The 17,195-nt window shown below is 42.2% G+C and overlaps 1 protein-coding gene across 1 annotated transcript in view; it reads right to left on the bottom strand.

Moving 5' to 3' along the window:
* LOC308241454 (uncharacterized protein C1orf87) overlaps window positions 1-17,195 on the bottom strand; it is a gene marked incomplete at its 3' end in the record, with an annotated part of 85,597 nt that overhangs the window by 47,602 nt on the left and 20,800 nt on the right. The window contains 5 exon segments of the mRNA XM_080654882.1: window positions 1,134-1,312; window positions 1,315-1,322; window positions 4,915-5,036; window positions 7,545-7,808; window positions 8,377-8,505. Coding sequence (XP_080511008.1) covers window positions 1,134-1,312; window positions 1,315-1,322; window positions 4,915-5,036; window positions 7,545-7,808; window positions 8,377-8,505 — 702 coding nt within the window.

Here is a 17,195-nt window from a genome sequence, read left to right on the forward strand (position 1 = left end):
CATTAGTCAACAGAGCCAAATATCAACAGTACAACGATTGAAATTTCTTTTGAGAGCCAAATTTTTTAAACTTAAATTTCTTCAAACGCCACTTCTTCAAAATAGACTCACCCAGGCCGTGGTATTTTGTGGAAGAGCCACACTCAAGGGGCCAAAGAGCCGCATGTGGCTCGCGAGCCACGGTTTGCCGACCACTGACCTAGATGAAAGGTATTTTTAAATCTTTCCAATGGGACTCACACCCTGCCCCCTGATGTCATTTTCAATTCCTTCTATTTCTCTACTCCTCTGGAATTCTAACTTTTGGGTCCTGAGCTCAATGGAACCGTCCAGATAGCTTCTGCCTAATGGCGTGCCAATTCTAGCTCTTAATTTTCAGTTTGTCCTATACTTTGAATGCTGCCTCTGCCACTTGCTAACTGAGGGCCTTGGGTGACTCCTGAGGCTCAGTTTTTAAAATTTATTAAACGGGTTCTAACAACTACTTAGATTTTGTATTTTCAGTGTTAGGTGAGATGATGTAAGTAAAGCATTTAGCGCGGGACTTGGCACTTGGTGAGAACACCGGCAAGCTTGGTGGTGACGCGTTGGTGTTAAAGGAATTGTAGCATTCGTGGTAATTATTATTGTGCCTGTATCCTAGGTAGCCTCATGAATGGGGTTTATGATTCTGGATCTTCTTCCATGAAACACATCTGCACTGTTAATTAATGCTCCCCAAAACAGCACACTCAGCTCTATCAGCAATAAGTCGCACCAGTCCCTACAATGTGCTGTTCCTAAGGAATGGATACCACAGGCTGTCTTCCCAGAAGCTGGTGAGGGTGTGAGGAATGGACATTTGGCCTTGGCAAACACTTGTTTTCCACTGTGAAATATTATTTGGGTATTGCTATATTATTCCATATTGTTAACACAAAACATAGCTTAATATAAGTAATTCCTGGATCAAGGCTGCACATTTCACAATCCCTTTTCTGTTTTGTTTCTCTCCTCTCTGGCACAGAAAACAAAACACTGTGCGATATAATCCACAGGCAGAACACAGATCATAACTGGGCCTTCTTACTACAGACCCAAAGCTCCAGGGTAGACTTTTAGGGTTGAACAGATCTGAAATCTAATTTCGTTACCTTGGGTGGGGACAGGAAGCCAGACAATGCGTGGTCTTCTTTTCGAAAACTCCGACTCAGGCTCTCTAGGTTGAGCTTGCCATTGGCTGCGCTGAGTGCCAGCTTTAGGATCTCCAGCAGGCTGCTGGCCACTTCTGATGGCGAGTCGGCGTGTTGAGGGGCAGCACTGCTTGGAGGGGAGGGGAAAGTCTGTGAAGAGGTGAACCCCTCAAGGAAGCCGCTGTGTATTGCATACTGTGTCTCTCACCTGTGTCACACACCTTCTAAGTCCTGGGAACCTGGTCATGGGACTGCATGTGGCGACTTCACAGATAAACTCAAATCTGTTCCATTCTAGGGAGTTTACAGTCTCTTCTCCAGGAGGAACCCACCCATTCGACTAGAATATGGACCAAATTTGTAATCTACCCTCTCTTTTTGCCAGGTTGAGAGAAAAAAAAAAATTAGAGGTGTCCATGGTAGTTTACCCGCTTCTTACTTTTTTTTTGAGCCCAAATAATCAAATTTCCAAACGGTACATGTCACGAGCAAAGCAAGGTAGATCCTGGCAGATCTCTGTGACCAGGAAACCTGTAGAGGAGGAAATCTTGACCCAGGCGAACTTCCTGCATTACCCTTGACTCTGCTCTTTGTAGCTGGAAAACCCAGAAAAGTTTGGGAGTAATTACGTATTTACCAGATGGAGTGCAAATGTATGTAATTATTCAGGTGGTTTAGCAAACTGGCTTTTGATACTTTCCATAACAGGTGAAAATTACCAGAGTGATAAAGTGTCAGAGTCATTTATTTTATGAAACTAGTTTGAGGTGTTTACGTACTAGTATTTCACTTTCAAAAGTATGTATCCTTCCAGATCTGGCCAAACTATTTTCTCAGCAGTGAAGCGTTTCCTATTTTCCATTGTCTCAGCTTCAGTGCCACTTTTCTAGAGGGACATTCTATGACACCCCCCAACCCCTACTCATGTAAATTCGTTTATTTACCTTGGTGTGCTGGTAAATCTTTAATAATCAGCTCTTCAAGAGAAAGCCCTAATTTGGAGCATTACTGATTTTTGTGGTGTGAATACTCCCACCATGGCTGGTTTCAGGCTACCACGATGTCACTGAATGGGAATTGATGCACACAGTAGGCCCTCAGGATGCTCCAGCACCCCCTGCTGGATAAACTTTTTTTAAGATTAAATGTATTGGGCTGGTATTGGTTAATAGATTTGACCCACATCTTATGAAGCAATCTACTAGGGAAGTCTTCTTGCTCCGTAAGATGTGGGTAGAGTCTGTTTTGTTCCTTACTATTTCTGGGAGATGTGGTACAGTACCTGCAATGGATTATTTTTAGATGTATTTAACTTTTTGAAGGGTCATATGGTATCTTCCTTTTGCTCTGTAACTCTTACTTGAGCTTTGACACCAAACTATGCCTTTCTGAATTATTTAACAATAGCTAATATTTTCCAAAAGTTTGGTACAGAAAAAGAGGAAAAGTGGCTATTTATCTTTGTGTTGGTCACCTAGCTCTGCACCCACTTTCCTTGTTCAGGGAGTTCCCCAGCCCGGGAGTCTGCAGGCCAGCTATTTGCGTTCCCAGCTTCTCTTTGCTGCTTAGGGCACATAACTAAGGCCTTGTCAATCAGAAGTATCTGTCCCAGATTTGAATCAGAAGTTTTTCTTTCTTCTTTTCTTTCAATGCCAGTTTCTGGGAGTGGGAATTCATAGGGCTCTGGCCCCCATCTCTGCACACCGGGTCCTGAACTGGCAGGTGTTGTATGGAACCCATTTACTGCAGCTGGTGGGGTTTCTTAGGAAACCTACTGCAGGAGTGGATTTCATCTGGCCCCATTAGTGATGCTGGCGGCTTTTAAAACATCACAGAGCTGCCTCATTTAAAGCTCTACCTGAAGAACACAAGAGGGTATTTTCCTGAGCAGCACATCAATGAACACGGAGCCTGGGTTCATTACAGGCCATTTTGTCCTGCGCCTCTACACACACACTACCTGGTTCGTGTAAACAGCGCCTTCTGTGATGAGTTCAAAATGATCTCTTCAGGCACCTTTTTTATAGGGTAGAAATCCAGATGTCCCTGCACATGAAGTGATGAAAGCTCTTTGGATAACGGGAGGTGCCAATTACATCCAACAAGTATTTATTGAGCATCTCTTATTGAACTATGCTAGACCTGTGCTAGACACTGAGTGGGCCAGGACAGACGCTATTCCTAACCTCAAATGTCAAATAAGTAATTACCAGGACAATGTCTGTTATGAAGGGAGACGTCTATACCACCACACAGCAAAGAGTCATAACCTAGTCTAGAGCTCAGGAGAGGCTTCCCGTCTAGGACTCATAAGACCCATCATATCTGTCAGTGCGTGGCCACGTTTTCCTGTGCACAGTATATTGCCTCTCACGATCTGTATTGTATGAAGCGTGGTTGCTGACTATTAAAAAATATAGGGCTTTATGGGTCTCGGTAGGACAGTTACTCCCAGAGTGATATTTGTTTGGATTGTGAGCCCTTGAAGGAGTGACTGGGCCTTGCCCACCTCTGAATTCATTGTGCCCAGCAAAGTGTGCCTGGCACGCAGCTGGTATTCAATGACTGTTTGATGAAGTATCAGAGTCAACAGAGCACATGTAGAAGGGAATTAAATCTAACCCTTGGCCCAGGGACATTTGTACAGAAAACCATACCTTTTTCTTAAAGAGGTAAATTCCTATCCGATGGCTCTTAATCACTATGTCACATTATTTGTAACTGGAAAGAGTATCTTCTGGAATGACAGTTAAAAAGTAGTAACAAACACTTCTATAGCACTTCCCGTGTACCAGGACTGACTTTAAGAACTTTGCATGAATTAACTCAGTCACTGTTATACAGTATTCCCATTTTACAGTTGGAGAGTGGGGGCACAGAGAGGGTAAGTGACTAGCCCAAGGCTCCACCTAGTGGCAGAGACAGGGATTGAGCCCAGGCTTCTGGCAATGGGGCTATGCTCCTAGCCACAGCCCTCTGCCAGTTTCCTTAGAGAACGCGGAGACTGTCATGCTTTACTGTGTCTCATCTCTAACGATATTCCTCATTTCCTATGTTTACTTTCAATCATTTCTTTCCCTTGAGATTATGGGAAGAGATTATTGATTCTGTACCTCAAACTTTTCTGTGCTTAAACTTTACCTGCAGCCAGGAGTTCACTGACTGAACAGATTTCTGGAACATACTCTAGATGAGTACTGCACCAGGATGCAATTCTTTCTTTCATTTTATTTAGGTATTTATTTATTTATTTTAAGCCTCACCCGAGGATATGTTTTATTAATTTTTAGAGAGAAAGGGAGGGTGGAGCAGGGGAGGAGAGAGAAACATCGATCATTTGCCTCTGGTACTTGTCTCAACTAGGAATCGATCCTGCAACCTAGGTATGTACTCTGACTGGGAATCGAACCCGCAACCTTTTGGTGTACAGGACGATGCACCAACCAATTAAGCCACCCGGCCAGAGCCACAATCGTTTTGTTATTTCAGAATGGGTTTTTTCATCTTACACTGAAACCTCATAAAAAAGACACACACTGCTGTTAAGAAACATATACAATAGTTGCAAATAATTTCCTATGCCCACCTGTTTACAGCACAGCGAGAGAAAACTGTAAGCGTAGGTTGAGTGTTGGTGAACAGCTGTGTTTCTGCACTGCTCACCTAATAGGGAATTGCCTCCAAGAGCCCGGCCAGCTCTGAAAGTCTGGGAATAACGTGCCCACAGAAAGGGAGGAAGTACCTTTCACTGTGATGGGTACCACCCTGAGCTTCCCTAAGGTTGCTCTCCGCAGCTCTTCTGCTTTGCTGTGGATCATCTGAGGCTGCCACTTTCAGAAAACAGAGTAGCTTCTCATAATCCACCTGAAAATTAAATATGAAGCAGAACATCCTCATTTAATGTACATGTAGGGAAAAGAGGCCTGCTGAAATGAAATGTGTTTGAAATATTATATCATGAAGAATTTTTAAAGCAGCTTTAAAAATATAATAATTATTAATGTTTTCTTAAACCAAATATTACTATTATTCTCCCTCCTGGACAAATGGTAAAACTGCACTTCTTGGGTAGGACCATGTGACCAGTTCTGGCCAATGAGTTATAAGCAGAAGGGACATGTGCTACTTCTGGGTTGAGGATTAAACTGTTAACATGAGGCCTTCAGAGCTCTTTTCCCCTCTGCCATATGTCCCAAACATTCCAGAGTGTCTAAGATAATGACAGTGCCGAGAAGAGCCTGTGGCAAACTCATTACAGAAATGTAATGTAAATGAAAAATAAGCTTTTGCTGTTTTAAGCAACTGAGATTTGGGACTATTTGTTACTATGTTAACATAGCCTTTAGCCTCTCTCTCTTTTATATATGTACTAGAGGCCCGATGCATGAAGATTTGTGCAAGAATAGGCCTTCCTTCCCCTGGCTGCCAGCACTGCCTTCACTCCAGCCGGAGCAGCCTTCCGCCTCTCACCTTGTCGCGTCAATTTGCATATTCCCTACTTATTGGCTGTGGGTGCCGCCATCTTTGTTGTGGAGTTATGGTCAATTTGCATATTATGTCTTTATTTGATAGGATTATGTACAATATGTGCTTATATTTAGATATATTCAGCAGATATATTCAGATTATTTGGGGATAAGGTCTTAGTTACTAAGGTAAATAAAAAAATTTCAAAGTTTTATTTTATTACTAGAGGCCTGATGCACGGATTTGTGCACCATGGGGTCCCTTGGCCTGGCCTACGGGGCTGAAACTGGCTCTCTGACATCCCCCGAGGGGTCCTGGAGGCCCAGCCCCAGGACCTGGACACCCACTGGCTCCCTCCTCCTTCTTTTCTGGGTCTGGGGTACAGGTGACCAGATTCGGGGCTGATAGTACCCCAGCAGCAACCTAACCCATGGCCAATTCCACAATGAATTGGGCTCCCTCCTCTATTGGTCAAGGCATCTTCCCCCTGGTGGTCATTGTACGTCATAGCTACTGGACGAATGGTTGGACGGTCGCTTAGGCTTTTATATATATATATATATATATATATATATATATATATATATATATATATATATTTTATTTTAATTATTATTAGTTTTTTACATAGAAAAAAACTGAAGGAATGTTGTCCATTTTTATTGCTGGGCTGAATGGCATCCTAAGGATTATGGTAGACAGACAACTCCAGAGCAGTGGAGGAGGTAGCATGGGAGAAGGAAGCTAGACAGGGTCCCGGATATAAACTAGATTAAGACCAAAAAATTTGATTGAATTAAAGATTCAAGGAGGTTGTACTAATAAGTTGCCATTGTACTGCTAAATATTTCTCATACATATACAACTAATTTTATTTTTGCAGTTTAAAGATGGGCAGGAGAGAGAACGTACCTTCATTTGTGTACCTACTAACTGCTAAGCATGAAACCAGGTTGGTTTTGGCCTGGTTTCCTATCATCACATGCTCACTAATGATTTTCCCATTGCTGTTACTTCTTCCTCTTTTGGGGCACTTTCCTCTAGCTCCCTGAATGGTTACACTTGGACCTTGTTTTGTATTCACTTTCAAGTGTGAGCTTGGAAAGTACAAGCAGAGAAAGAACCCTGCCCTTGTACTGGGGAACATTTATCTCTGCCCTGGGTCTGCCATTAATTCTCTAGGTGACCTGTGCAAGTTCCTTAACCCCTCTGGGGGTCAGTTTCCTAATCAGTAAATTGATGGTGGTGAGTTATATTTCAAAAATTACCCCACCCCCCCAAACTCTCTAATGCTCTAGGAACTAACACACTTCTTAGTCAAGTTCTCCATTCTTACCAATTGCTCAGCTTGTAAATGGATTTAAGTGCACTCGTTATCTTGACTCTCTAACTATCCCACTAGTGTTAGGAGTAGACAATGAAAGTTGGGAAGGGAAAGCTCATTAAAGAGAAATTAAGCAGGACTAAGAGACCTAACTTGCGTGGTTGGTGAGGCTCAGTGGTTGAGTGTTGACTTATGAACCAGGAGGTCATGGTTCAATTCCCGGTTAGGGTGCATGCCCAGGTTGTGGGCTCTATCCCCAGTGTGAGGTATGTTGGAGGCAGCCAATCAATGATTCTCTATCATCATTGATGTTTCTCTCTCTCCCTCTCCCTTCCTCTCTGAAGTCAATAAAAATATATTATTAAAAAAAAAAAAAAGAGATGGACCTAAATCTATTTTCTATTCTGGTGTAGTCTAACTAGAGATTTACACATATGAATATAAATAAGCTTTGTATCTTAGGGGTCAATAGTAAAGGTTATTTTTCAAGAAAGAAACTAGCCTTTTAATTCTATTACTCTGGTGGGTTCAAGTAAAATAAAGGAAAGGAATGCACACTGGGAATTTCGAGGTGGCCATACCATTTCAGGAGAGCCACTCCTGGCAAACCTCTGGCAGAGGATCTTGACTGTTGGTAACTGCAGAGGGACTTCATGCCTCAGGAAGAGGCGGCTCAGCTGAGACTGAAGAAGAAATCCAGAAGCGACGGGATCCAGGATTTTCAGCTCTTTTTGAAGCTTGTCTAATAAGCCAGAACTCAAGGAGCGGGACTCAAGTTCTCTTCTGACCAGGGCGAGAAGAAAAGTGTCTTCTTTTGTCATTCCACTTAGCCTCTGGCCAATATCCTGATACAACAACAACCACCACCACCAAAAATTAACAGGGCTCTGAAATAAGATGGCTGAAGGCCCATGCAAGGAGGCAGAAGCCTAGTAGGGCTGGTATCAGAGCATCTACTTTCAGGCCTAGCCTACTATAGGTCAAGTTAGTAATACCTGAGGGTAAGTGTTCAATCTGGGTGTATTTATTAGTTTATAATGCCTTGGGACCTTCTCTTTCAGAATAAAAGAAGCAAATAACTTCAGAGTACATACTACTTAAGGCATATCATCTCTGTTTTACAAAATTACCTTTTGATTATGTGAGAATTTAGAATGACATATCTTAGAAACCCACTGGATTTGGGAGATGAAAGGTGGGAGGAAGGTGAGAAGTTCAGTTGGGACATTTGAGGTCTTCCTGTGAACTCCCCAGGAAAGCTTTCTAAAAAGCCAATTAGATATGTGGAGTTGGGTGTTCACCCATCCACCCTCAGACTGTCTTATTGTCTGTTCTACATCAAAATACACAGTCAACAAATAATACCCCTTCATCCACAATAGAAAACAACTCACCAACTCTCAGTATACACACCTCTGGCTGGTCAGAGCGTCCCCTTTCCATCTGCTCCAAAGACCAGTCTCTAAGTTTTCTTCTGGGGAGGCCATGGATATAGGACAGGGACTGGTCTCCAGTTGGTACAGAACTGCAGTGAACATTTGCCTGGTTGGGAGTTTTAAAGAAACAAAGACAAATAAATTGTAGTAAGTTTCAGAAGGGGAGTGGGGAAGAGAAAGAGGAAAGAAGAGAGAATGTGACTAAGCCAACCAATTCCTTCCAACATATTCCCAGTTCCAAATGACTTAGCCCATGGAGTCATTGGGTCATTGAGTCCCCAAAGAAGAAAGTTTGCCTCAACATCAATTTCAGCATTATGTAATTAACAAGTGTTTGACAAATCTACACTAATAAAAGAGAAACATGCAAATTGACCATCACTCTGCTATGCCCACCAGCCAATCAGAGCGAGTATGCAAATTAACCCAACTAAGATGGCAGCTGCCATGGAGCTGGAGCGAGCAGGAGGCTTGGGTTGCCCCCGGCGATGGAGGAAGCCAAGCTTCCTGCCCGCTCTGGCTGGCCCTGGCCTCTGCTCAAGGCTACAAAAGTTTCAATTATAGAAGATAAATAAATCCCAGATACCTGCTTCCAGCCAGCCCTTACCTATGCTTGAGTCGCCAGCGGGCATGGCCAGCCTGCAAACCACCACAGGCCCCTCGCCCAGGCCGCCCCACACCCCAAGGGAACCCCCATCCTGATCCGGGACACCCTTCAGGGCAAACCAGCCGGCCCCCACCCATGCACCAGGCCTTAATCATACCTAATAAAGGAGTAATATGCAAAATGACTGTCACTCTAACACACAAGATGGCTGCCCCCATGTGGACACAAGATGGCTACCACAAGATGGCCAGCAGGGGAGGGTAATCTCAAGGGACCAGGCCTGCAAGAGAGGACAGTTGGGGGTGATCAAGCCTGCAGGGGAGGGAAGTTAGGGGTGACCAGGCTGGCAGAGGAGGGAAGTTGGGGGCGACCGGGCCTGCAGGGAAGGGCAAGTTGGGGAGGACCCAGGCCTGCAGGGGAGGGCAGTTTGGGGTGACCAGGCCTGCAGGGGAGGGCAGTTTGGGGGGACCAGGCCTGCAGGGGAGAGCAGTTGGGAGGCACCAGGCCTACAGGGAAGGGCAGTTGGGGGGACCCAGGCCTGCAGGGGAGAGCTGTTGGGGGGGACCAGGCCTGCAGGGGAGAGCTCTTGGGGGGGGACCAGGCCTGCAGGGGAGGGAAGTTTGGGGGGACCCAGGCCTGTAGGGGAGGGCAGTTGGGGGAGGGACCAGACCAGTAGGGGAGAGGAGTTAGGGGTGATGAGGCTGGCAGGGGAGGGCAGTTAGGGGTGACGAGGCCTGCAGGGGAGGGCAGTTGGGAGGGACCAGGCCAGCAGGGGAGGGCAGTTAGGGGTGACCAGGCTGGCAGGGGAAGGCAGTTAGGGGTGACCAGGCCGGCAGGGGAGGGCAGTTAGGGGCAATTGGGCTGGCAGGGGAGCAGGTAGGCATCAATCAGGCTGGCAGGGGAGTGGTTAGGGGGTGATCAGGCTGGCAGGCAGAAGCAGTTAGGGGCAATCAGGAAGGCAGGCAGGTGAGCAGTTGGGAGCCAGCAGTCCCAGATTGGAGAGGTTGCAGGCTGGGCTGAGGGACACAAAGCCCCGTGCACAAATTAATATACTGAGCCTCTAGTATATTAATAATTAGATACATTTCATTTGAGTAAGAAAAAAGGTGTCTGCACAAAGTAAAATTAGGTGGAACATAAGGTGTTTATAGGCAAATTAGGGTTCTTATTAGAGAAGGGGTATCCTTAGGCTCTTGTAATTAGAAGATTCAGGAAGGGTAGCAAAGGCAATTGTGAATTTTGTCGAGAATGGACTAAAAGAGATTAAAAAAGTCCAGACTATTACATCCCAAGAGTGATGTTATTAAAGTTTACAATAGAATAAATGATGGAACAAGGGCCAATGATAAAATCCCATTCCTTCTTGCCATGGAGTATATGTATTAATCATGCTTCCCCCACCCTGTGTTTTATGAGAGTTTGATATCTTAGAGGGCCTGGCTGGAGGAGACTGTCCCTCCCAGTCCTAACTAGAGATAGTGAACAGCTTCCTGCTACCACACTGTTCATATGAAAACCAGCCAGATCTTGGTTCATATCTCCATCCACCTCCTTTATCTAACCCTCACACACAAAGCCAGTATTTCTCCTGCCTGAAATCAACTGAGGTCTAGATACCAGATCATTGGAGACCTATACCCAAAGTACCCTGGGTTATTTAAGTTAGCCAGTTCTACTCTGTTAGTCCTGCCTTGCCTTTCTCAAGGAAACCCCAATAACGGCCATGGTCTGTGCTTTCTCCTCACTTCTCCTACCTCCTGACTGATCTTGTTGCTTTGTTGCTTCCCTATGTGGCCCTGAGTGGTATGGTATGCCCCTTTTCCTGGAAAACATAATAAACTCTTCTTTCAAAGGCAGTTGTCTTTATATCTGTCTCTTTGCCATATCTGATGAAAATAAACTCCCAGGTACAAATCAGGGTGCATGGTTATTGTTAATATCAGGCAATTGGAAGGAGACATTATCAGGAGCATTCACTGAAAACTGAGTAGCCATACTCAGTTGGTTGTCATGTTGAATGAATGACCTATTAGTATCGATAGCAACCTATGATGCTTGATGCTTTATAGTAGTCATAAAGCATCCTATATAATAAAAGGCTAATATGCAAATTGACCAAATGGTGGAATGACTGGTTGCTTTGACACACACTGACCACCAGGGGGCAAATGCTTAATGCAGGAGCTGCCCCCTGGTGGTTAGTACACTCCCACAGCCAGAAGCCCTGAGCTGGGCTCATGCCTGGCGTCCCTCAGCCAGAAGCCCTGAGCTGGGCTCACGCCTGGCGAGCGCAGCACAGCAGCGGGAGCCTCTCCCATTTCCGCAGCAGCTCTAAGGATGTCCAGTTGCTGGCTTAGGCCTGCCCCTCCCCCCCCAGGGGGAGCGGGCCTAAGCCGTCAGTTGGACATCCCCCAAGGACTCCCGGACTATGAGAGGGTGCAGGCCAGGCTGAGGGACTCGCAAGTGCATGAATCTCGTGCATGGAGCCTCTAGTTTTAAAGATAAATTAAGAGGCTCTCTAGAGTGGGTGGAGTGAGCAGAAGTAGCAGAGAGTTCTGGAATAGTCACAAAAATAAAACATTTATTGGTCACATACTCTGTACAGGCATCATATAGGTGTTTTGCTTAGTTCATTCAATTTAATTCCTACAACAATCCTGTAAGGTGGAAGCTATGTATAGCACCCTTTTATACTTGGGAAGCTGAGGCTTGCAGAAATTAAGTAACTTTATTTCTTCATTTAAGAAATATTTATGGCTTGCCTAGTCTGGGCTAGGCACTCTGATAGGCCCTACAGTGAACAAAGCAGACCTGGTCCCCTTTCTCACAGAACTAACAGAGTGTGAGAGACACAGAAAGCAAAACATGGCATGAGAGCCACTATCAGAACAGTCCACGAGCCACCTACAATGATATTTAAGTCTAGGCTTGAAAGCTGAGTTAAATATGGATTTGAACAGTCTGAACCGTGAGGGTGGAGGAGAATAGAAGAAGGAAGAATACGGGAAAAGGAAAAGGAATATTGAAAATCTCATAGGTTCACACAAGGGCATAACAGAGAGAGATGGGTGCTTTTAGAGCATAGTTGAAGTCAGAATTGTCCAAAGTTTACTCCCTAGAAAATTGTGCAGATAAGATTTGAACCCTGATTTGTAGACTAGGATGAGAAAGATTCCACATTCAGTACATAGAGTAGTTTCTTTCTGTAAAATATTTGGTTAGGTATTTTAGACATATTGTTCAAACCGTAGGTGTCTTTGAAAATTACTTGTAATATAAAATATTTCCATTTACAAGCACATATGTTTTTTTCTGTCTCTGAGAATTTGATACACTTCTATATTACAGTGTTCTGAAGAAGTACTTATTAACACTTCATTATGCTAACAAGGTCAAGGTGTTCTTTAGCTTCCTTTGCTCTCATTTAAACACCAAACTTTATTGAGTATCTTTATTTTCAGCACCATAGAGTCAGATGAACAAGGCAGGTATAATTCTTGCCCTCAAAGTTTTTTGGCCTAGACATCACTGACTAAATTTTACAGCATCCTCTATGAAAGGGGAAAATATATTTTTCTTCCAGGAGTGGTATGAAGAATGTGTTATAATGTATTTTAAATATTTTGTAAATTCTAAAACTACATTATGTATTTATTTGTTATTTTGTGTATCTCCCTCCAATAGACTGTAAACTCTGTGTGGGCCAAGACTATGTCTTGCTGATTCCTAGCATTAAGAACAGCACCAAATTGGAAGAACAAACAGAGAAATACAGTGTCAGAATGTTGATGACCTCTTGTTCATGCCAAGTGCACACAGGGTTTCAGATGTAAATCATCCTGGTTATAGTTTTTCAAAAGCAAAGAATGTCCCCAGAGTGTCAATGAAAATAAAAGGGGAAATTTTCATCAAGAATCACCATGTTGCCTGGCTGGTGTGGCTCAGTGGTTGAGTATTGACTTATGAACAAGGAGGTCATGGTTCAATTCCTGGTCAGGGCACATGCCAGGGTGTGGCTTGATCTCCAGAAGGTGAAGTGCAAGAGGTAGCTGATGATTGATTCTTTCATCATTGATGTTTCTCTCTCTCTCTCTCTCTCTCCTTTCCTCCCTCTCTGAAATCAATGAAAATATATATTTTTTAAAAATCATTATATTTCTGACTTTAGGAATTGGCAGACTACCTATAAAACCTCTGATGCTATAAGTTTCTCTAATTTGCTCTATTTTGAATCACAAAATACTGCATGGGGATGATGCCATGGCCAAAACAACTCCTGAACAATGCTGGTTTTATGATATTTCCATCAAAGAATTGGTACAAATGAAGCAAAGAAATTTAACACAAAGTTAGTAACGCTTTTTGGGGTGTTGGAACTTGCAAGTGTTGGAAATGTAAACAAGTTTTCTTAAAAGATTGCTTATAAATAAAACTATTTTAAAATAGTTATATTGTAGAAGTCATGTCAATTTGCAGAGATATCAAATGCATATTTTAAAAGTCCTATTGCTTTTACAATAATATTATTCCATGGTATGCATATACAATTTGTTTATCCATTCATTTGTTGGTGGATAGTTGGGTTTCTTCCCCATTCTAGTTACTATAACTAATACTACTATGAACATGGATGTACAAATACCTCCTTGAAACCCTTCATTCAATTCTTTTGACTCTATATCCAGAAGTGGTATCATATAGTAGTTCTATTTTTAATATTTGAGAAACCACCATACTGTTCTCTACAATACCTATAACCATTTTGCATCCCTACCAACAGATTTTATTCACACCTTCACTAACTTTCCTTATTTCTAGGTTTTTTTTCTTTTTTCTTTTTGAAGGTAACTCTATTCTAATAGGCATAAGATGGTATCTCATTGTAGTTTTGATTTACATTTTCCTAATGAATAATTATGTTCAATATCTTTTTATGAGCAATTGGCCATTTATTTATCTTCTTTGGAGAAATGTCTAGTTAAGTCCTTCGCTCATTTTAAAAATCTGTTTGTTTTCTTGTTGAGCTTTAGGAGTTCTCCATATATTCTAGATATTAATCTCTTATTGAATATATGATTTCCTTCCATTCTGTGGGCTGCTTTTTTATACTGTTGGTAGTGTATTTTGATGCACAACATTTAAAAATTTTTATAAAGTCCAATTTGTCAATTTTGTATTTTGGTTCCTATGCCTTTGTAGTCATATCTAAGAAATCTTTGCCAGACCCAATGTAAAGATTTTTGCCTTGCTCAGCCAACAAGGCTCAGTGGTTGAGCATCGACCTATGAACCAGGAGGTCATGGTTTGATTCCTGGTCAGGGCACATTCCTGGGTTGTGGGCTCAATCCCCAGTGTGGGGCATGCAGGAGGCAGCCGATCAATATTTCTCCTTCATCATTGATATTTCTCTCTCTCTCTCTCTCTCTCTCTCTCTCTCTCTCTCTCTCTCTCTCTTTCTCTCTCTCTCTCTCTCCCTTCCTCTCTGAAATCAATAGGACAATAGAAATATATATTTTTAAAAAAGATTTTGCCTTATTTTTTCTTTCTTTTTTTTAAAAAAATATATTTTATTGAGTTTTTACAGAGAGGAAGGGAGAGGGATAGAGAGTTAGAAACATTGATGAGAGAGAAACATCGATCAGCCGCCTTTTGCACACCCCCCACTGGGGATGTGCCCGCAACCAAGGTACATGCCCTTGACCGGAATCGAACCTGGGACCCTTCAGTCCACAGGCTGACACTCTATCCACTGAGCCAAACCGGTTTCGGCTTGCCTTATTTTTTCTTCAGGGAGTTTTATAGTTTAAAATCTTAGATTTAAGTCATGGATCCATTTTGAGTTAATTTTTGTACATGGTGTTAGGTAAGAGTCTAACTGTGTATTTTTACATGTGGCTGTTCAGTTTTCCCAGTACCATTTGCTGAAAAGACCATCTTTTCCTCTTCGAATCATCTTGGTACCCTTGTGAAAAATCATTTGGCCATTTATGTGAAGTTTTAATTTTGGACTCCCTATTCTGTTTCATTGATCTATATGACTATCTTTATGCCAGTGCCATCCTGTTTTGGTTATTGTACTTTTATAGTTAGTTTTGAAATAATAAAGTGTAAGTTCTTCAGCTTTGTTCTTCTTTTTCAGGATTGTTTAGGATATTCAGAGACGCTTGAGGTTCTATCTGAATTTTAGGATGACTTTTTATATTTCTGCAGAAAGGTTATTGGGATTTTGCTAGAGATTAATGATGTTAACTTTTTCTGTATAAGAACATACATGCCTATCCATTGTTCAAATCTACTCTTGTGTCTTTCAAGAATGTTTTATTTATTTTTTTCATAAAGGTTTAGACATTTTTTGTTAAGCTTATGTCTAGGCATTTGAATTATTTAGTTAATTTAATTGTTTACTTATTCGTTATTGTAAATGGTGTCTTGAATTTTATCTTCTAACTATTTTTTTTCTATATATATATGAAGTCTATTGATTTGTATATATTGGTGTTATAACTCTGTTTTGAAAATTCTCTTACTGTTTTAGTAGTTTCTTCACTAGTTGTTTTGAGAGTTTATGTGTATAATCTTATAATCTGAAAACAGTTTTTTCTATTCTTTTCTAATTATGCTTTTAATTGCTCTATATTGTTTAATTATATTGGTGAATACCTCCAACATAATATTAAGAACCAGTGGAAAAAATACATACATTTACTTCTTCCAGGCTCTAATGTGAAAGCCTCTAGCATTTCTTACATAGAGAGAGAATTTTGGAAATAACAATGAACAAGATAAAATCTTATTCTCAGGGGACTTATAGACTCATTGAAGGAGAGAGACAAAGAAACAACTTATTTTAATAGTATGATGACATCTGCTATAGGGTTATGCACAGGTTGATTTACAAGTACATTAGGAAAGGCACATACCTCAGTCTTGATGATTAAACAATGATATTTCTCAACAGAGCTGATATCTAAGTTGAGAACTCAGTGTAATTAGGGTTAAATAAAGATAGAGGGAAGAGAATTTCACACAAAAGGAATAGCAGGGGGAAAAGATCTATACATATAAAAGCCTAAGTGACCAAACGACTGAATGACCGAATGAACGACCAGTCGACCGGTTGCTATGACGTGCACTGACCACCAGGGGACAGTCTCTCAACACACAAGATTGGGCTCCCTCCTGTCTGGATTGGGCCTGCGGGGATTGGGCCAAAACTGGCTATCTGACATTGCCCGAGGGGTCCTGGATTGTGAGAGGGCGCAGGCCAGACCGAGGGACCCCACTGGTGCACAAATCCGTGCACCGGGCCTCTAGTAGGAGATAAAAGAGAACGGAACTCTATTTGGGAAACTGAAGTTCAGTTCAGTGAAAGGTGGGGATGGAGGGAACTAGAAAGTAGACAAAGTTGCAGGCGTTTGAATTTTATACTGGGGCACTGAGAATTAAACAGTGGTTTTAAATGTTTTAAGTAAGGGTTACATTTGATCTGCGGTTTTGAAGTTCCTCCCAAAAGAGGTAGGGTATATATATCCCTGCCCCATTAGTGTTATGCTTTGCCATGTGGCTTGCTTTGGCCAATGGGAGATTAGTGGATATGAAACAAGCAAAGGCTTAATGTACTTGTGGTTGAGTTTGTACTCTTGAAATGTTTTCATTACCGTGATAAGAACTTGCCTTGAAGAACCCACTGATTCAGACCAATAAGAAAAACACAGAGCAAACCTGAACCAAATTTTCAATTTGGAGCCAAGCCTGGGAATGTCCAAGTGAAATAAATTAATGCTGTGTTAGCTCACATCTGCTGATGTAAGCATAAATTACTATAAACCACTGCGTGAGTTTTGGGGTAATTTGTTACACAGAAGTATTATAATAGCTGACCAATACAGAGAGGGAAGCATAGAAAAGGAAAGCCAATTTGATGATAATTAAATCTCCCTGCTGAGGTACAATGGTGGTCTGACTAGGATGATATCAGAGGAAACATAAGGAAGAAGGCAGTTTTTGACTGACATGAAGGAGGTAGAATTTAAAGGGCTCAGTGATTAGTTGGATATCAGAGTTAGGGAGAGAGAAGAGGAAAGCATGCCCAGGTTTCTTGCTTGTGCAACTGGGAGAACTGGGAGACCATTTTGTGAGACAGACCACAAGACGAAGAGTGGGATTGGAGATTTTGCTTTGAACATATT

Source organism: Plecotus auritus (genome assembly GCF_963455305.1).
Source record: "Plecotus auritus genome assembly, chromosome: 2".
In the NCBI taxonomy this organism is placed as follows: domain Eukaryota; kingdom Metazoa; phylum Chordata; class Mammalia; order Chiroptera; family Vespertilionidae; genus Plecotus; species Plecotus auritus.